At 37.2% G+C, this 22,205-nt stretch overlaps 1 protein-coding gene across 1 annotated transcript in view; it reads left to right on the forward strand.

The window, feature by feature from the left end:
- The window catches only part of nbeaa (neurobeachin a), a 108,093-nt gene that overhangs the window by 37,835 nt on the left and 48,053 nt on the right, over nt 1-22,205 (forward strand). The window contains 7 exon segments of the mRNA XM_043250609.1: nt 11,670-11,901; nt 13,717-13,817; nt 14,236-14,331; nt 15,156-15,277; nt 16,892-17,018; nt 20,008-20,127; nt 20,560-20,706. Coding sequence (XP_043106544.1) covers nt 11,670-11,901; nt 13,717-13,817; nt 14,236-14,331; nt 15,156-15,277; nt 16,892-17,018; nt 20,008-20,127; nt 20,560-20,706 — 945 coding nt within the window.

Genomic DNA, 22,205 nt, shown 5'->3' on the forward strand with positions numbered 1-22,205 from the left:
CAAGGGACCAAATGGAGAGCAAGGGAACGGTTCAGACAGAAATACGGCATCTCCCCCGTGACAGGCCAAGAGGTTATCTGTTGGGCTGGGCAGCTGTGAAGAGCGCAAAGAGATGGATTTGGCATTGGCAGAGACGGGAAAAGAGGTCTTACTGGAAGATTTGGCGAGGGACGCGCAATCAGGCAGGCAAACAGAGTTAGCCCCGGTGCAAACACACGCACAAAAAAGAACAGGAAATTAGGTTATGTATCACTAACCATGAGTTGTCTGCTCTCATGCGTGTGTCCTACATCACAGTTTTCAGAGATAGATGATTGAGTGATTGAGCGATATGTAGTGAGAATTTTCAATAATACTTAGCTTGAAAAAGTAATCATTGTTGAATGATTGTCCAAACAATGACGTTTAATTAATTTCGACTGTGTCTGTGCCTATTTTATGTTCACAACACTGGAAGAAGTAAACATGTCAACTGTGGTCTGGGTTGACAATATTTAGTCTTCATTTTGATTAACTGGTATTGATTGTTGAATTTTAGTCTTCACTGTATTCTATTAAACAGAGAACATTTCATATTTTTTCAGTATTTAATGTCTATAAACTACAAATATAACTGTACACTCTCAGAAATAAAGGTACAATAGCTGTCACTGGGGCGGTACCTTTTTCAAAAGGGACATCTTTGTACCTAAAAGGTCCATTTTGGTACCACAAAGGTGCATATTTGTACTTAAAGTGGACATATTTGAACCTAATAGGTACAAAAGTGCGCTTTTTGAAAAGGTACCGCCCCAGTGACCGCTTTTGTACCTTTATTTCTGAGAGTGAAGAGAAAAGAATTTCAATTGTTTAAGAAACTGCCTTATTTTCAAAAATGAAATGAACATTTTCGTTTTGGTTTCTGTGTTTTTGTAAAAAATTAATTTCAGCCTATCACTAGCCATGTGGTATCTTGGCCTTCTAGTCATCCTTTAACCTCTAGTCTGTATGAGCTCCGTCTGCTCAGACCCTGTAGTTCTTTTTTCTTTATTTGATACAGAAAAGCCAATTGTTGAGCAGTGCCCTAGCAGCCATCCACAACACCCATGCTTCATAACTTTTTTATGGCATTTTCTGGAAGAAAACATTATGTCTAGTCTCAGACAGTGCAGACCTCAAACGCCAATAAAAACCTTGATGTGCAATATTGTCGGATAATAAAGTGTTATGCATCTGAAGCACTTTATCGGTACCCCTCATACTTTTTCTCACCCTGTCTGGTTTTCCTCCTCCTGTATTATGGCTCTGAAAAGCTCTTCTCCTCTGGCTTTAAGTGTTTAATCTGTGATCTCATGTCTTGATTCAGCCTGAACAGCACAATGGGTGCAAATTACCCCAGGCAAACGAATACGTAATTAGCCCACTCTGCCTTGACACTCAGCTGCTCGGGCCTTTGAAGGCCTAGATTAATAATGCAGCCCTTCAATGGGCCTTTGTCCCATCCACACGCTAATGTTTGCTAATGGCTAACCAGCCGTATGCTGGTGTCCTCTCACCTCTGACCGGTGGGCACAGGATGTGCATGCCAGCTTGAATGCAGACACTTCTGGATCACTTGAACTGAGTTCATACAGGTATTAGACTAGAATATTGTAATTAGAATGGCTCACTACATTATAGTAGTGTTTTTAGGTCCGTTTTTGTTAACGTTTTTTGCCTCTGAAGAAATATCTTATGTATTTCTATAAATTAGTTTTAATGTAAGTTGCGTATTTGGGTTTTTTTTTTTCAGGTATTTACTTTTTTTGTTTTACATATTTACTGCTTCTAATAAATGTTTATTTTGCATTTCATTATTTTTTGTTTGTGTTTTAAAGGTAGTTTTTTTTCCTTTCACATTTTTGTTTTCCACTTTGTTTTTGTTTCCTTCTTTAATTTTATTATTTATATGTGTATATATAATGCTTATTTTATTTTATTTTATTTTTTTGTTTGTTTCGTTTACTTTTTTTGTTTACAGGTTCTTTGTCTCTACAAGTATTTTTATTTTGAATGTTTATTTTCCAGTTGCTTATTTCATTGTTGTAGTTTTGTTTTTTTTGTTTTTTTACAAGCTCTGTCTCTGCGTATATCTACTTTTATTGTGCATTTTTCCCTTAGGTAAAGTTTTGTTGTAATTTTTTTTCTTTGTTTACTGGTTATTTATCTTTCAATTACTAAATTTTTCTTTTTGTTGTTGCCAAAGCTTTTTGGACATATAATGCAGTTGCACTTTGGAGTCCCGGCTTCTGAACTTTTTATTTATAATTATACTTTATTTAAATAAACTAACTTACTCATTCTTATTTATTTATTTATTTATTTACTTACTATTAAGCATTTATAAATGTGGAAGAGAAGGTCATTGTAAATGCATGGAGCATATGACTCTTACCCAAACGTTGCCCCTCATTGTCATTCGTGGTGCTTCTGCAGGAAGTTAGTCTCAAGACAAGCATGTTTGTTTATTATTAAAGCTGTCACTCCACTGACAGCTGTCCTCTCAGCATGGCATTTCTTGTTTACACACAAATTCTGTATTCCGCCCTCTCCGATGATTTATCAACGTTCAAGTTTATTCATTCAGAATGCCTCATTAAATCACCTTCCTCTGGCATCTTTTTATCTCTCAAGTCCTCCGTCCTGCTGAGCCGAAATTACATATTCTTTCCGCAGAGTGCGTCCTACTGACTCCAAGTCACCGTTTTCAGTCATGCCTATCTCTCTCTCGTCTCTCTCTCATCGCTCTGTCCCAGCCTTCCGAACACAGATATCACACATTCGTCTCTATAGAAATTCTCTTCCCGTTCCACAAAGCCGTGTATGCCGCCTATCAGTACCAGCCTTGGAAAATTTACATTTAACCCCTAACCTAGAGGAATCGATTAATGACCTCTGCGGTGGGCCGTGATGAAGAGAGCCTCACCTTGTCCGATGGGGCCATGGCAGGGAGGCCACAATCTCGAAAGGCGCATTATATAAAATAACGAATGCATTCTGCGAGTGGCCAAGAGGGAGAGAGTGTAAAACCAAAACAGCTGCACTGCACAACAGATGGTAAGGCCGCATAATCCTTCTAAGATCTCAAGTGCTAGCAATTGAAAAACGCAATGAGAAAAGTGAATCTGAAAATGAGTGGCCTCGTGGTGGCTGCTCCACTGAAGGATATCTCTCAGCCACAGCGCGAGTAAACAAACTCGGATAAGACCTCCAGACTAGCAGAAGATAACTCACTCTGATCTATAATGTTTACAGCCTCATTATTATTGCTTTTCCTACTTTAGGAATATTTGTTTGAACTTGCACCTCGGCTAGAGCCACCAAATGAGAAATGGCAAGTTAAGAATATTAATGTGAGGATTGCAATATGTTTCCTGTTATTAAAAAAAAGTCCCTCAGTTTACCGTGCTGACTTAATGTAATGCGCCACATCATTATTCCGTAAAACTGTGTTCATAAAGTGATGTCATCTTCTAAAAATGACAATTCTTTCAATGTTTACTGACCCTCACTTTTTTTTTTTTTTTTTTTTTTTTTTTAAAATATCTCTGTGTTACTTTTTTTTTTTTTTTTTTTTTTTTTACCATAAACTAAAGGTCAGTGAGGTTCAATGTTGTTTTGAACCTGACTGAGTTTGTGGATGAAAACAAAATATTTCAAACATTCTTTAAAATTACAGGTTTGAAACGTTAGTAAATGGTTCAGACTTTTGGATGAACTACAGTACTCATTTAACTCAAATAAAAATTAAAAAATTCTAATTTGAGCAATTATGCAGTTGAGCAGTTACATAAGAACCAGGATTATTAGAGTTAATAAAATCTAAAACCATAAAGCTGAACTGAAATGAAATCAGATATAAAAAGCGCAAACTTATTTTATTTCTGCTAATTGCCAAGGCAGTATTTATCATATTCATTTAGTGTAACTCGATCTACTAAAACTAGAATTGACATTTAAATAAAAACACACACACACACACACAGACATATTAAAAAACCCTAATAAAAACAGCAAAACGCAATGAAATTAATATGTAAAAATAAAGACTTATAAACAACATTTATTATAAACAACATTTATTAAATATTTTTTTTTATTTTTATTCAAATTATAATAGTACCTCAGTGCTACAAAAATAACCCTGAGTAAAGTCAGAAATGACCCGAGCGAATGTCAGAGGTGGCGTTTTCTCAGTAAGGTCACAGAATCCCCATCATTGTTCAATCTAACGGTGGGAGACTGCAGCGTTCCAGCGACTACGCCGACGCAGAACTTCGTGCCAAACCCTGGAGAGGCCCGTGCCAATTGCCGCCTTCGCCTCTTTTGGCTCAGGCCTTTGTGAGAGGATTGCTAGGCTAGCAAGTGCATAATTACTTGCTCAGTGGTCTATTGGAACAGGTTTCCTCACACCTTCATTCCCTTGCACCAAATGAAGTATCTTTTCTGAGCGTGGCGGTAAATTAAACTCCAGGAGTCATCGGTATGCAATACACTTGCATAACTCCCTCTTCCATTTTTTTTTTATTTTTTTTTGCTTGTCAGAGATTCTTAATTGCTGCGTCTAAAGATGTTCAGTTGTAAATATGGAAATGTAAAAAATGTTAATATTAGGATTCGATCGGATGCTCGTATTAAAACTCTGGTCCCTAGATATGGCTTGGATCCCTCCGATGTAAATCTGACTGGCTTGAGTTATATGATGAAATTTGTCCCTAATTTTGAGCGATTGTAATGGCGAGGCTTGCCTTATGCACTCGAGGGAAGTGTGGTGCTGTTAGCTCTGTGAACATCATTCACTGTCAGAAGAAAGCAGAGTGTGCTCAACAGCCTGGCCAACTGTGAAGTGAGGCTGTCCCTGCCAGTGCCGCGGGCAGTTTATGCCTCTCTTCCACAGACCGCAGTGCTAATTGCAGCGGTTGTGTTGTGCTGGGTGTGAGCAGGGACAGTCCTGCCTCCAGAAAGCAGATGGCTGCACAAATAGTGTCCTAAGAACTGCAAAAACTCTCGACGCAGACAAGAGAGAGTTACGCAATAAAGTGCGAAGGTATGCTGTAATTAGGAGCTTCATGCATTCTTCAACAATATATCAGAAGATTCTTATAATCCAATTAGAGATGGCGGTATGGTACATGCACTTTCTATTTTATTTTTTTTCTATTACTCACTAGTACATGCCTCGGTTTAAAATCCCTGTTACGGTGGTAAAAGTGAAAGAGTGACTCAAGTATGGTAGTTACATGACAGATGAAGGTCTCTTGCTGTTCCCTACATGATATGCGCAGTGCATCCGGATCCACCTGTCCTTAAAGCACCGTCATGCCTTAAAACCAATTACTTTCTGTGTACATGGTGTGCATTTAGAAAAACGGGATTAAAGGTTATTACAGCAGTCCCTCATTCAAAACTAAGAGGCTATACTCATATTCAGGTACTTTTATTCCCATTTGTGTTTTATTTTTAATATTAATATTAGTGCAGTGAGTGACGTGACGTGTGGCCAAGTATGGTTACCCATACTCTGAATTTGTGATCTGCAGTCAAACCATGCAAGTGCACACACATACACGCTCACCAAGTGAACACACTCTAAAAAATGCTGGGTAAAATATGGACTGAACCGGTTGGATTAAACATTTAACCCAATTGCTGATTCTATACATATTTTACCCAGCAATTGTTTAGAGTACACACACAGAGCATCCATGGGCATCCATATTGTGCCTGTGGAGCAGTTGGGGGATTGGTGCTTTGTTTAAGGGTCTCATCTGAGTCGTGTTACTGAGGGTTAAGAGAGCTGGTTATTTACTCCCCCATGAAAATTTCTGCCTGACCTGAGAACCATGGCATTTTTTTTTTTTTTTTATTATTATTAATAAATAATTTCTGTGATTCCTGTGATGGCAAAGCTGAATGTTCAGCAGACATTACTCCATTGTTTTAATTTCTTTATTTATAATTGTCAAAGTTGAAAACAGTTGTGCTGCTTAGTGTTTTTGTGATTGTCATACTTTTTGAGGTTTCTTTGATGAATAGTACGTTGAAGAATAGCATTATTTAAAAGTTTGTACACAACTTTGCTGCGACTTTCTGATCAAATGAATGTGTTCTTCCTGATCTATTGATCCGTCTATATATTTTAAAGGATTATTTCACTTTAAATTTTCCTGATAATTTATCCACTCTCATCCAAGATGTCTTTCTTTTTCTTCATTCAAAAAGAAATGATGGTTTTTGAGAAATACATTCCAGATTTTTTCTCTATGTACTGGACTTCAGTGGGCTGAAGGTCCATCTGCGGTTTCAATGCAGCTTCAAAGGGCTCTGCTCAATCCCAGTCGCCTTTGTGTATGCTTTTCACATGTTTATTTGTCCCTGTTAATATCCACTCCTCAAAAACCTTAATTTCTTTTTCGACCGAAGAAAGAAAAAGAAGATCTTTGATGACACTGGGTTGAGTAAATTACCAAGAAGTGAACTAGTCCTTTCTCACTTTTGTAGTTGGCTTCAAAAAAATACACACGCCTTTGAACTGGATGACTTTTTTTTTCTGGGTTATACATCTCGGCCTTCTTCAGAGTAGAGCAGTTTGGTTTGAAAAACAATGCCGATGTCCCTTATGCGAGAACATACAGTCTTTGTGTCAAAAAATACTAGAGGACTGCTTGTGGGGTGGCTTAGCAATATTTCTTTGTGTACAGAAATCTTAGAAATGTTCTCCCCTCTCCGTCTCCCTCTCGTCAGATTGCTCTGTGTTTGCGTCATATCCAGTGTCACGGTTAAACATTCTTGCACTAGCTCAAGACCCACGTAACTCCTACAGAGCATTTCTCCAGTTGTATACAGTGAGCGCTCTGTTCTTCGGTATTGATCTAAACCTGCTCTTCTTTTCTTGCTGCCATGTCATATGTTTAGCGTGGCACTCACATTCTCAAAATGGACTTGGACGTCATGGTGTATTGTAGAATAGACGGTTGCCAGGCAACCTGATATGTAGCATTCGTTATTTCCAGTCGCTCACAGTTGCCCCTTCTATCATTGTATTTGTCAGCGTGTAATCACGGTGCCTAATTAAAGAGTGTGTCGGTAGATTTTAATACAGCGATTTGAAATGGTCTCGTCTTCCTCAGATGCACCAGGAGAAATGAAGACCTTGAAATATTAGCTCGTAAGGTGTCCCGTGCTCTAATTGGGATCCTCGATGGGGGAAAGAGAAATTCAATAGGAGGAGAATTAATTCTCGCTACCTTAAGGCTTTGGCCTAATTTGGGCTAATGGATTCTGTGTGGCGGCGATCGATGCTCGTGAACTGGCCCTGCCTTCGCGTGAACGCGTGGGCGAGCAGAGATTAGTTCACTTTCAGGCATGTCGGTTTTTTGAATAATTTGCTCTCTACCACATTAAATACAAATGTTCCTCAAAAAGCGTGCCCCAACCTGAAGAAAAATCAATCAATTAATTGATTACCCATCGACCCGGAGACATTCATCTGTTGCTGGCATGCGTTTACTACATTCATCGTGTTATCTGTTGAGTAATTTAGCACTTAAGAGCACTTGTGATTTGCTTCATTTGCCCACAGTTGTTTTTCAGCTCTGGGGAGCAAAAAAAAAAACCCTGTGCAAATCACATTCTCCACCTTTCATTACTGGGCTTGTGGCTTGTTTCGTTTCAAGATGAATTAGCTTACTTCCAAACACAACTGTCTGTCTGGATAGTAATTGATTATTTGGAGTGGGTGGGAGTAGAGGAAGGGGGCCCTGTGGAAAAATAATTTGTTGCTAACTGCTTTAGTGCTGCACTGAATGTAATCTGACAGTGAGTTAGCATGTCATATATTAGCATACAGCTAAAGCTCTGGGGGCTGAAAATCAGCTTTTCTCTGTTAGCGCATCGTGTACGCTTTGGGATGACTCTTGAGACACTGTGTTAGCTAAAAGATATTCTAATAAATATTATGTGTAATAAATAATAGATACTGTAAATATGTTTGTTCACACGTTTGGTTAAAGAAGTTAGTTTAGTGTGTCTGTTTATTTATTGCATTTTTAATAAATAGAGGCAATTTAAAATAATGAAAGTGTTTATTGATATTGTTGTAGCGTTCAGTGTTAAGCAGGGAAAAACATAGAGTAATTTTTTCCTCATTAATATCATATTGTGTACCATAAAGTACCTTAATATGCTGAAAAAATGTATTAGACAGAAACAGCAGTAAATCAGGCATTAATTTCCCTAAATGTCTCTGTAAAAATAAGCAATTTTAAAATAAAAATAAAAATTATTGTCAAGATTTATTTATTTATTACTTTTATTACAATTTATTGTTTTATATTTAGTTTTTTTTTATGTGCAAAAGCAACTGCAAGTGCACTGTAAGGTCATTTAGAGGTATTTTTCGAACACACATGCTCATTTTATTGTTTGTATTTCATTTTTGATGATTTTTAATGTGCATTTTATAAAGTACTTCAAGTCAGTCATTCATAGTTTTTCTCTCAAATATTCCCGTTGCGTTGCTCTGTTTGTTTGAATGTCTATTATTTCAATTTTAAAGTGCATGTTTTTTTTTTTTTCTTGGGTGCTCTTACATCTAACATTCCTTTCATTTTTTTTTTTTTATTCCTTTCGGTTTTTGGCGAAATCATCATATTAATGTATAAACATCTAATAAACATCTTTAGCACATCAAATTGAGAGAAACATGTGAAATCATAAATGTCTCGGAGCATCTGCTGAATGACGTTCTAACATCAGACAGGGAATGCCTCGGCGCTGTATTGCGGATGAGCAAATGTTCTAAAAATGCAATTTACCAGATAAAATCGACATATCAGTCAGAGATGTGGCCTGGCGTGTAGCGCATCTGGCTCGGATTGTTTCCCGATCCCATTCGCCATATCTGCCATGATTAACTCAAACAGATAAAGTCTGTTCCCACTGTAATAAAACATGACCGAAGTGGTGAGGTTATGAGCTAATGTGCTAGAGGCTGTACCGCGCTCTGTCTGATCTCTTTGTTACAGCTCCTGCATTCTGCCGTTGCTTAAAAATAGCGTTTGACACCGCTGTCAGTGTTCAAGGGTCAAAAAGAAACTCTAGCATTATCCTTGGTCTTCTTGTGTTTGTGCAAGTCTGTTTGATCCCAAAAGCGTCATGTGTAGGAGGTAAACAAGTCTATTCTTGTTATACTGCATGCTGGCGTGAAAAGTACTGATTATGTACAAAATTTTAGTGTATGGAGGTAAAAACTTTACGCTGGGCTAACTATCTGAATTTCCACAAATAACGTGTTTGTTTTGTTTCTGTTAGAAACCATTTGCTTGAAAGTTTAATTACGTAATTTTTTGTTGCTGTTCACTAACTACCCACGATCTCCCTGGGTTTCAAAGGCAATTATTGATGAGTAAACATCTCGTAATTAATCATCTATTCGCTAAAGGCCTCTGGGAGTGATGAACCATGACAAATCAATAGGATTGTCATGCCTGCTGTCCTTCTGTTTGCACTATATGGATAGTAAATAGTTTAATGCAACGATACCGTGGAAACACTTGCGAACAAATCCTGTCTCAGCCGCCTGGAAAAACGGATCATACCAGTTTAATTTCCTCAACAACATAGTGCTTGTGGTTGATGCCTTTGACGCGATGTCATGTAAAGGTCTTTGCACGCTTGAGTCTGAAATCTTTGCAATAGTATGAATATGTAGTAAATAGTAAGAATATGTATAGTAATACATATTTGATATATAGATAGCATGTAGAAAGAAAAGAACACATCTTAAGCACACAAGTTGATTTTGAACGATACATTTCTGCTTTGAAAGATTATGCAATCGTGGCTCGTGTAATTGCAATTGCGTTTAGAAATTCAATGAATTGTTTAGCCCTAAATAGCATGCATTTTGAGATGAAAAGATGATGAATACAACAATTTCAGACCTTAAGTATTAAGTAAATATTGTTCAGTTAACTTTTATTTTGAATCTGATTTGTCTTGATTAATTGACAACATTAGTTTGCATTAAATTATCATTTTAAATACAATTGTCATAACAAAAATACAATTAAAAATACTATAAACATATATATTTATATATGTACATCCATATGACACTACCTGAAAACTAAAATTATGAAAATGATCAAATAAGCATGGTAATATTGTGTATCTGCGATCTCACAGGCTGGTGATATGACTATGGAGCATATCGCCCAACTAAAGTTAAACTAGTAAGATTCAATTTCTACGTAGTGACTGTTGTTGACCTAAAGGAATAAAATGACCATAAAAGAGAATTTATGCTAATGCTGATGAACCCTGAGGCACTGAGAACACAATTAATGCATTCTGACACTTTTGAACACAGTGACGCATAAAATCAAATTTGCATCGCTGGAAGCAATCACATATTTTCAGAGACTTTTTAAGGCTAGACTATAGTGAATAAAAGCAGTAGTGAATCTTACAATTCTGGTCTTGATGGTCCGAATCAAAAAAGCCCCCTGCTTTACTCAATAGTCATGTGTAAGGTCCTCGACATAAATAATCAAGGTGAATGTTCGGTCAGAGTGAGTGGCACGGGACAATTACATGTGCTAAGGTTATCGACGGCCCGATTACAAAAGGTTCTAAAGCGCCGGAGCGTTCCCAATCCCACTGTATTGATGAAGTGTGAAAATCAATAGTTCTCCTACCGCACTCTTAAGGAAGTTCCGCACTTCAGCTTCCCACCGAAATGTCGTTTACAGGCATTTCAGCCTTTATTTTCTGAATCACCTACTTATTTACTTAGGGGTTTGGCGTTTGCATGGCCAGGAGCCGGCCAATTTCATGCCTGTTGAACTCCAAGACCGATGCCATTGATTATTGTTTGCTGCAGAGCAGGAACAATCTCTGATCGGTTTGTCCATTCTTTTCCTCTCCGGTGTGTTGTTGGAGAGGTAAAGGGCTACGTAAGTGTGTGTATGAGGTCATTATGTTCTTTCTAGCCCGCCATTAAATGACCCTTTCAAATCACTATCATTGTTTGTCAGGCTGAGAGTGCTGCTCTCTGCGGAAGCAACCTCAAAACTGCTCTTTTAATAATTCTCTCTGTATTTTTTGTTTCCTTTGCTTTTCTTACTTCATTAACTGCACTCACAAGACTTTTCCAATTGCCTTTTCTGTTAATGCTCATTTATTCTCTAATTTCATTTTTTTTACTAGTCTATCTCATCTACCTTGTGTCCTACGTCAGTCTCCTCTGTCCTTACTGAATGATTAAATCATTAAATTAGAAGTGATTAATGACGCTGTTTTGTCTTCTTTAGAGCTGCTTTACAGTTTAAAATGAATTGTAATTATAACTAAAAGTATTTTATTCCTGTTTGAATTTTGTCACTAATGCTGGTTTTCCTGTTTATTATTACTGTTAATTTTTACTCATAGTGAACACCTTAATATACAAAAACACCATATTTTCTTCCTATCGTATTTTGTCAACAATGTATTTTACATAAAAACATTGTTTAACCACGGTCTGCATTGCCACGATGTGTGTTTTTCTTTTTCATTATGGCTGATTTAATATATACTGTTCGTCAATGTAAACATTTTCCTCAGTAATTTCATTTGTGACTAACACTGGCTCTGTCTTTCGTTCTCAGCTGGTGGGTGGAGAGTTTGACCTGGAGATGAACTTTATCATTCAGGACGCGGAAAGCATCGCCTGCATGGTGGAGCTGCTGGAGCACTGTGACATCACCTGCCAGGCGGAGATCTGGAGCATGTTCACAGCTATCCTGCGGAAGAGCGTTCGCAACCTACAGACCAGCACCGAGGTGGGCCTCATCCAGCAGGTGCTGCAGAAGATGAGCTCTGTCGACGACATGATCGCAGGTGAGCTCTAAAGCATCGCTGGGTGCTTTCACAGGATATAAACGTGGATCCTGTGAAAAGTCAAATAACAGTCAATTGTAAGTTCAAATAAACTCTTATAAATAAAAATGTCTGCCTAGTACCTTCAACAGGTAGGATAACCTGGAGCCAAGAACATTGTCCTGGGAACAGTGAATAGTGGGAAAAATAGTTCTTGTTGTTGTTGTTGTTGTTGTTGTTGTTTTTTTTTTTTTTATTATTATTAAAACATTAAATAGCACACTAATACTAACTATTGTGGTATCAATATTACCATAGTTATTAATGCATTCATGTTTTTCAAAATTATTATTTATTATTAAATTAAAAGTAAATATGATGAAATAATAATAATAATAAATATTGCAATAAATATAAATGTATTATTGTTATTTTTAAGTTGTTATTGTTTTTATTAATATTATTTGATTGAATAATCAAAAGCAATTTTCTATGATTAAAGAGTATTAAATAGTAAAAATGATTTAAATATTACAATAGTTTTCAGTTTAGTTTATTTGCACATTTTATATTATTATTATTTTTCTATATAGTTAAACAGTGAATATTATTAGAATAATAAATATAAATATTACAGATATTATTATTATTGATATTGCTATTAATGATTCTAAAAGATAAAGCATATTTAAAATAATAATAATAATGGCATTTTTATATTATTGCAGCATATTTTGCTGTTTTTGGTTGCGTATAAAATAAATGTTTTTGTCAACCAGTGTGTTTTTAGTTTTCTATCAGTTTGTGTGTTACAATTAGTAATTATGGTTTATGTGTGCAGTAATTTCAATTTTAAACAGTTCTGCTCACTGTCTCATTGTGTCTACGCCACGTCTTTGTAAATAAGCCTTTACTATTATTCCAAGGTACTTTTTGTAGCAATGGAAACACCATGTTTTGTCGTGGGACCCCTGATTTCAAGGCAATTTGGTTCTGAACAAGTCAACTGTTTAGATCAGTGCTTTCAGTTCAAATATTTCAGTCAAATAAAAATCTACTTCACAGAAGAGAAAAAAAATCAGTAATTTCTGTGCTAATCTTTGTTTGTATCACATGCTCGTCCATATGTTCCAATCCTCTATGATTTGGCTCCGTTACGTTTCAGAAAAATAGGTTTCACTGTCTCGCTAAACCCCTCATTGTGCATTCTGTGTCCAATATTTCTGTGTAATTACGATCAGTGGACCATGGCCGTCGTTTATTGCAGGGGTAATGTGTAAAATTGGCTCTGTGAGCACATTTGGGAGAAAGCTTCTCTCCTAGCGTTCTTTAGACAGATCGGCGTGTTAGAAAATGCCGCCGCTAATCAGACTATTAGTTCTCATACGCTTCCAGCTTCTGTCCATTTTTGACCAAATTTGTGGCCTTTGAGTGAATGGCGTATAACTGGGTTATTTTCAAAATCAAATTACAATGATATTACGCCACGACAAACATCACTGCTGAGGGCTTGTTATTTTTCTCGAAATTAGATTATTTCATGTCTCGCGCAGCGCTTTAAAGAGCTTCTAAATCCACAACGCAGATGTTTCGCAAATTACATCAGCAGACGCTTTGACACCGAGCCATTACGGCCGATATGTGAATGAATAGACTCGCGTTTCCATGCGATCTGATGACTAAAGGAGCCTCAGGAGAACATGCGGTAGATAATGTTCCAACAGAAAAAAGATAACGATTGGCTTCTTGCCCCAAGTGACATCATCCTCATGAGTCGGCAGTTCTGCGCACCGATAATGCTGAGTCATTTTGTTCTCTTCTTTCTGTCTTCCTCAGATCTGTTGGTGGACATGCTGGGGGTTTTGGCCAGCTATAGCATCACAGTCAAGGAACTGAAGCTGTTGTTCAGCATGCTGAGGGGCGACGGAGGGGTGTGGGTGAGTTTTCTCGCTCCTCAGACTCCTGGATCCTGCGGTGGCTGTTGAAGACAAGGAGCTACTTTGAATGCTAAAATATGTTTTCGCGGCTCATAAAATGTGCAGATCATTAGCTAGACCTCAAGCAAGCACAGCCAATGATCTCCTGTCCGCCAGTCTTCCCCACGGACGCCTCTGTTTGTGGTTTGTTGTGTATCGATTTCAGCTGTGCTGCCGTGGTTAAGGCTGATGGACAGGTTATTGATTGGCTCAAGTAGTGGTTGTTTTGTTGGGTCGTTGATATCGGTTACTATTTAAACCATTTATTTTTGAACATACGTATCTTTTTCTTTGTTTTTGAAGTCTTCTCTTATTATAACACATTTTTTTTTATCCCTCTCTATCACTAATTACAACGTCCTCTCTTAATTGCCTATAGCCAAGACACGCCATTAAGCTCCTATCTGTGCTGAATCAGATGCCTCAGCGGCATGGCCCTGACACCTTCTTCAACTTCCCAGGACGCAGTGCGGCGGTGAGAATCTTCCACACTTTTTACTATAAAACGTATGCGTTTCAGGCTTCATAGGCTTAGAATTGGATAACACCGTCCAACAATAATCAGTTATCATATGGCATTTATTTCTCAGAGAGAGTATTCTAAATATTCTACATTTTTGTATGCAAGAATTTAAGGAAATTTGTACATTTTTTCAGCAAAGGACAAAAGTTAATTATATTAAGCAGCACTTATTTGTTGATTTCAACATTAATAATTTTAGGAAATGTTTTTAAGCAGCATATTAATATATATAGAAGGATCATGTGACACTAAACACAATGATGATGAAGTAATGATGATAAAAATTCAGTTTTCGTAAGAATAAATTACATTTTAAAATATGTGGACATAGATGATCAAATAAATGCAGTCTTGCTTTTCTAATAAATTAAAAGACCTTTAAAAAGCAATTTATCTAAATTATATAAATGTATACATTTAAATATATAATAAAAAATTAATGTTACAAATTCAAGCTCAACATTTATGCCCATCCGTATGGTTTCCTCTAGCCTTTTACTGCAAGGGCAAAAATGTTTTTGTTTTGTACAAACTGAGAGATTTATTATCTCAAATTATCTGACAGCATTATCTCTTGTAATCAGCACTATGCCACAAATGCTGTTATTAGAGCGCAAATTGTATTCAACCCAGAGTATTAACCACTGTACCAAGGTCGATTTGTACAAAATGGTTGGTTAATTATATATCCGCTTATTCTGCAAATGTTATTTTCGTTGTTCCTGTAATTGTGCAAATTTGCATCTTCTAATTTCCTTGTGTTTTGCCCCCGGCAGGCCATTGCTTTGCCGCCCATTGCTAAGTGGCCTTACCAGAACGGATTCACTCTCAACACATGGTTCCGAATGGACCCACTCAATAATATCAACGTAGACAAGGATAAACCATACTTATACTGGTGCGTATAATGTGTGTGCAGAGGCTATGGTACGGCATGATGCTGACCAGTCGCCAATCATTAAAATGTAAATGCCAGGACTGATTTCAGAGCAGAAGCTCTGAGCGACCAACACCTGTGAGTCTCAAGCTTCTCAGCATGGTGGAAACACGGGAGATCTGTGCGTATGAAATATTATATTACCATTTCTGTTTGAAGTGGTAAGTGTCTCTACAGGGCTGGCCCACAAGAAGAGACTGCTAATTTAGGAGTGATGAGTCCTGCCCTATTTTCAGTTACCAAGAAAAGCCTGCCGTACCAGAGGGCAAACTAGATAAATTCACAAAATTCCTAAATGTCATAGGAGATTCTCTAAAGAACCTCTGGTTGTTTTTGAAAATAAACCAGCGTCGTAAACTGGAGATGCCTTGCAGAGTAGCCTTGAGGATCCTTGTTAGTTTTGACCTTTAATTGAATGTCAGTGCTACATTTTAATGCCGTATTCTACACTTCTGTAGCATTTCATTCTTTGGTCAGGTTTTGATGTTAGTCTGGGATTCTTGCGCAAAACACGCCTTCCCTTCGAGAAAACACCCAAAGGACCTACAGTAGTTTTGGAGAGCAGTTCCCATTATGCTCGCTGTCAAGAGAACAGATAGGAAAATCTATTGGTTTATTGTGTTGAAGGTTGCATACAAGTCCATCAAAATGAGTTATTAGTATACATACATGTAATTTAATTTTACCTGTGTGAACTTTAATTTAATTTAGAGCTTGATTCCCAGGAAAGAGATGTACTGTAAATGTATCACTTGGTTACACTGAATATGCCCTGAATAATTACGTGTAATATGATTGAAATGAATGACACGAATATCTGCATGGCTGTAGCAGCAGTTCTTCAAAAGTAATGAATTTGCACACACATGGTTCTACAGTATTACTTGTAACGCTAGGAGGCCTTTTTGAATATTTGTAACAGTTAATAAAGTATATCCTCCATGTTGGGGTAGCAGTGTATTGAGGGAGGAGACACCGAAGGTACAGATTACCACTTCAGAAGTCTGAGGGCCACTGACCTCGCTTAAATCAGCGTGTAATCCTGTTTCCTGTTTCTGTGGTACCGTGGTGAGCTCAGCATAGAATTATGTAGCCGTGTAGGCGCAGAGCGAGAGAAACAGCACCGCTTTGAGGCCCGACTGATAGCCAGTCACCTTATCGACAGCAGCCAGCGCTTCCAGCAATCTCTGCTGCCAATGACTCAGTCAGCCATGTTTGTTTTCCCGCCAAGAATAAAGCTTGACATTCTTCCTCCATATTTTCACTGAGTTTTCGCATCTGACTAGAACAGTTCAGTTCATTTTTTTGTGGAAAACATGCTTAAATCAGATTGTTCTGTGGCGTAGTTGCTTGAAGCAGGACTAATAGAAGATGAAAGAAGACTGTAAATAGAGGATTGGGTGGCTTTTGTTGAATCATATTAAAAGAAAGCCTCTGGAGTGGGCAAGTTGGCTTTAAAAATGTTAAAATATTGTTTCGCATAGCCATTTTTTGCACACTTTTTTTTTTTTTTTGCCTTCTTTCTTTGTTTTTTTTTCTCCATTAAATCATTTTTCTCTTTTGCCTTTTCTCTAGTTTTCGAACCAGCAAAGGGATTGGCTACTCAGCGCACTTTGTGGGGAACTGTTTAATTGTGACATCACTGAAATCAAAGGGGAAAGGCTTTCAACACTGTGTGAAGTACGACTTCCAGCCTAGGAAGGTGAGTTTTGACCTGTCTGCACATTAGACAAGAGTAGCTGGAGGGCCGTGGAGGGGGTGTACAGTGTTAATATAAGGGCTTTTCCTTTAGTAGTGACATCAAAACGACGGTTTGATTTTGGACTAACTTTGTTTTTGAACTTAAGATAAATTCTGAGTAGAAGTCAGTCACTTAGCTATGCATAAGAAACGCTTGAAATGCTTGGCGATCTAGAAATATGTTCTTGTATAATTTTACTTGTGTATCTATTTAGGATGAACTAAAATGATGACATGATTTTGATTTGAGTCTGGTGATGAGAAAAGTAGTGCTGTCAAACGATAAATCACGATTCATTGCATCCAAAATGAAAGTTTTTCTTTAGATAAAATATCTGCGTATACTGAGAATATTTTAATTATTTATATATAAATAGAAACACATGCATGTATATATTAAAAAAAAAAAAAGATTATTAAATATATTTATAAATAAGAATATAAACATGTAAAATATTATCAAGATATATACTGTATGTATGTGTATTTTTTATATATATATATATATATATATACACATATAATATATATAATATATATATATATATATATATATATATATTTTATATATATATATATTTATATATATATATATAAATATATATTTATATATATATATATATATATATATATATATATATATATATATATATATATATATATATATATAATATAAACTAAAAGGGTTTTTTTGGATGTGATTAATTGAAATGGTAATTCAGTATGAATTACTTTACATTGTCCCTTAGATTATTTCTAATCTAAGGGACAACAGGCTATCTACAGATAACTGGATGAGCCTCTAGAGGGCAGCAGCTGTGTTAAAGCTCACCTGTCTATCTCTCTTTATCTATATCACAAATTTGATGTGTCCACAGAGTCAGCCCTACTTGAAGCCCTTCTAACTTGTTAGCGTGTGCACAAAAGAAACAAAGGGAATTCCAGAGGGATTCATTCCCATAACACCAGCCTCCTTTTTAGTACTCAGGATCTGTCTATTTAGCGCTCTTTCTTTCTGCTTTTCTTTTTTCTCTCTCACTCAGAGTAGGCTGATACAGCAACATCTGGTTTTTGATAACTTGGCTCCTCTTATTGTCCCAGAGGGACGGATTCGGCTCAGTCGCGCTCGTTGTTAAACGACAAATGAAAATAAGTTTGGCAGGGGATGTTTGAATATGATACCTCATCCTGTCTGCTCACAGAAGAGGACGACAAGGGAGGCTTGTGTGCCAATTAGAATGCAAGCTATACCCCTTCGCTCAGACGCACACATGCGCTAGTGTGAGAAAATGTGTACTCGGCCTAACAATGAACTTCACAACTCACCTAATTAGTCAGCACTTTGTTCTGCTATTGAAACCGTGTGTGGTGGGACAAAAGGGCTGGATTTTAATCATCCACTTTGTTAGTGACTCTTAGATTTATATTAAACTTCCTTAGATATTAAGAATAGAGGAAAACAGGGGATCAGGGAGGATTGGATATGCGAACAAAAAGAAAAGTAATTGAATTGAACTGAGCTGAAAGATCTATGCAGAACTTAAATAGTGTAATTGTTATTAGTCAATGGAGACCAGCAGCTCAGAAGAAAAGTTTGGAAATAGAGGACTACTCTAAGGCTGTGTTTATTGGGAAATCCAAAGCCCCGTCTAGACAAAGATGACCCTTTCATGCATTTTGTGTAAAATCTTAACTGGCATTAAAAGCTATAAAATCTCCGTTATGGGGTGGATTTTTGGTCTTGCAGATTTTAGCTTATCTTTTTTTCCCCTGCTGTCACCCCAGCTAATATCGCCTTACGTTTTCATAGCATGCTAGGAAGGTGAAGAGGATATTTGGGAAATTAGGTCTTTTGAGGAAGTTTGGACTAAATCTCCCAATTTCTGATGGGCCACACTAATTTCCAGAGCTCATCCGTATGGACTCCACCCTACAAGAGCTCAGTTTTTAGTTTGAATTACGGATACATGGTTGACACTTTTGCGTGATCCGTGTTGTCGTATTCCTCACTGGAGCGCTTTCCAACGTCAGGGCTCTGATCTTTAATTCATATGCCAAAACAGCTTTTAGCATTGCTGCCATCAAACAGAATGAGTCTGTTTCAGTAAATTTAGCTCTCGGTTTAGAAGCATGTAATGAGATGATGTTTTATGTGCTTGATCTAAAAATTAAACCATTTTAATTTTGGGGCCGGGTCATTTCCACAACATATTCTTGGTCCAAAGCTTGAAAGATCGGTTCAGTATAATTTAAGCTCTATATGTGGCATGCCATCAGTTACCACAGAAAATAAATTCCCTTGTTACATTGCTTTAACAGTAATGTAGTGGACGCCAATGAAACAAGGCATTACTGAGAGTTTTGATTTCGTTAAAGTGCTTTGTATTTAATTTTCTTGTTTTTGCAAATAATTAAATTTTGTGGTAATTGATGCTGTCAAGTCAGGACTAGTGGATAGTGTGTTATCAATTTATTATTGAATGACGAAATTTAGAAATCATTTGGTTGCACTGGGTAGGCAATATTATAATCTAATAATAATAAGTAAATAGATAAATGAATATAAGTGGGCCAAAAGGCCAAATGAGTAGCTAGTCTATTGTGATTTTCCCTAGTGCTCCTGAATACCAATCTGAACCAAGTGGAATGCTTAATCTTGTGGTCTAAATAGGGCGTCTGGATCATGAAATGCAGGATTTTATTCATTTATTCATCTAAATTATGAGATGTTTATTAAAAACTGTGACATATATAACCTCGTAATTGCGAGATATAAGATATAGAGATATGAGATAAACTCAGAATCATAAGGAATTAAGTTAGAATAGTGAGATAAAATGTGCCTTTTTTTATGGAAACAGGGCTTCCATAAAGAGCACTGTGTTTACTACTCTACCTGTGTGAATATTGAATGCCTATTTCAATGCTCTATTTCCTGTCCTCTTCTCCAGTGGTACATGATCAGCATAGTCCACATCTACAACCGTTGGAGGAATAGTGAGATCCGTTGCTATGTCAACGGCCAGCTGGTTTCCTACGGCGACATGGCATGGCACGTCAACACCAATGATGTAAGTGTTTGTGGAGCTAGCAGCTTTCCCACCTTTCCAGTGCTTTTACATTCTCATTCTTTTTCATACACAGACACAAGATGCACATAAACATCTCAGTGTTGCCAAAATCGCCTTTTTTTGCTTTTCTTTTTCAGCTTTAAAAAATATTGCAAATGACATTTGATTAGATAAGGGCATGTCTCTGTAGATCAAAGCGATATAGATTAGCCATACACTTTTTTTCTCTTGGTCAGATCTTTACAGTATAGTATGTATAGACTAGCTGAAGTAATTCAGACCAGAAGATAGCAAGTAAACAGCTCCAGAGGGCCTCTTTGAAAAACCCTCAATCCGTTGAGCTAATAAAATGCTCCACTTTTGGTTCTTTCTTCTTAGTTTTTTTTATTTCTTTATCTTGATTATCTCCTCTTCCTCTCTTTCTTCCTGCAGAGTTATGATAAATGTTTCCTGGGCTCTTCCGAGACTGCGGATGCTAACCGGGTGTTCTGTGGGCAGCTCGGAGCCGTTTACGTCTTCAGTGAGGCACTGAACCCTGCACAGATCTTTGCCATTCATCAGCTCGGACCGGGGTACAAGGTAAAAACCCTGAGATCACTTTTGAGAGAGCAAGGCGCTGTGCAGCTGTGGGATACTCCTCCACCTTTGTTGCTAGATTGTTGCAGTACAAAAATATTTTGTGTTTGACTGAATACTTGGGGCTCAATTAAACTTTCAGACGGATTAGTTTTGATACTGACAGGTGGTGCAACATAAAAGCTCTTTCCCTAAACTCAACCTCACTGTTTGCCGTCTACACAGACACTTATTCTCTGTGGTGGTGTATGCACTCAAATTAAACCTCTTAAGTTATTTGAAATGATCTACATGGGCAGCAACAGGCACTTATAGGCCACTTGAATGCAGAATCTCAAATGTGTCTGATTTAGCGTTGTTTTTGCTATCGCTAGCAGTTTGTTAACTATAGTGAAGTATATTTTGAAACATTTGTTAGAAATTTTACCTTGGCAGTGAACGGAAATAAGACAATATTCATACATACACAAAACAATTATACATAATGCTAAGATAATACTAGGATGAGGTATATTGATAAACTAATTATGCAAAAATATATATATATATATATATATACTGTATGAATTTTTAACACAGTGCATTCTGGGACTGCTTTACGTGCAAAGGATACAGCCGGTGCTGATTTCATACTCTAGTAAAAAAATCATAATAATAATTCTTAGTTAACTTGTGTTTTTGTTTCTTTGATGAGAAATTTTTCTTTGTGAGTGAGATCTGTCGCCAAAGCTCTAGAAAAGCTGTCATGAGCGTGAACCTACAGGTTGATTGATAAAAAGCTGTACACCCTGGCTGTTGTGTTTCTTCTGTGAGTAGTTCAGTGAACGGTTCGTGTAAGGCTGAGACAACCTTTCCTGGAAACATGGGCTGTGCTAAAGTACTTTCTCATTACACCGCCTCTACATTTCCCTGACAGATCTGTTAATAACACCTGATGTTCTCTCTTCTCTCTTTCTCATTCATTAACCGGACTCTCACCTCTCAGACAGGCTTGTCTCTCGGGTCTCTACGCATGTGGGAGCTGATCTCTGCTTCTGCGTCATGGGCTTAAGTGTTTATGCCAAAGCAGCACTTGACATAGATGAACCCTTAAAAAAATCCCTTCTCGGTACAGAAACGAAGAGGAGATGATAGATGAGTGATGTTAATTGCTTGTCTTTCTGGTTGACCAATTAATAGCTGTTTCAGAGAAGATCACTGAGGGGAAATCCAGGCTGTCAAGTTTGATTTTTCACACAGAATTTTTCTCTCCAGCTAAGCACGAGACTTGCTAATTTAGGCTAAAGCTCTCAGGAAGCATGTGCACAGGGCTTGTTTACCCAGGTCAGATGATCTGACGATTATAAGCAGCTTTTGTTTACTTGAGTCAGATGATGTTGTTGTACATTACCGCTAAATGGACAGATGATTAAACGCATCTCTCAGTGCTGATCTCGGCATTGTTTTTTGCATCAGCCAGAGCACCGCTTATGTAGGCTGCTGCTTTATAAGACTGAACGATA

Source organism: Puntigrus tetrazona, chromosome 10 (assembly GCF_018831695.1).
Source record: "Puntigrus tetrazona isolate hp1 chromosome 10, ASM1883169v1, whole genome shotgun sequence".
NCBI classification, from domain to species: domain Eukaryota; kingdom Metazoa; phylum Chordata; class Actinopteri; order Cypriniformes; family Cyprinidae; genus Puntigrus; species Puntigrus tetrazona.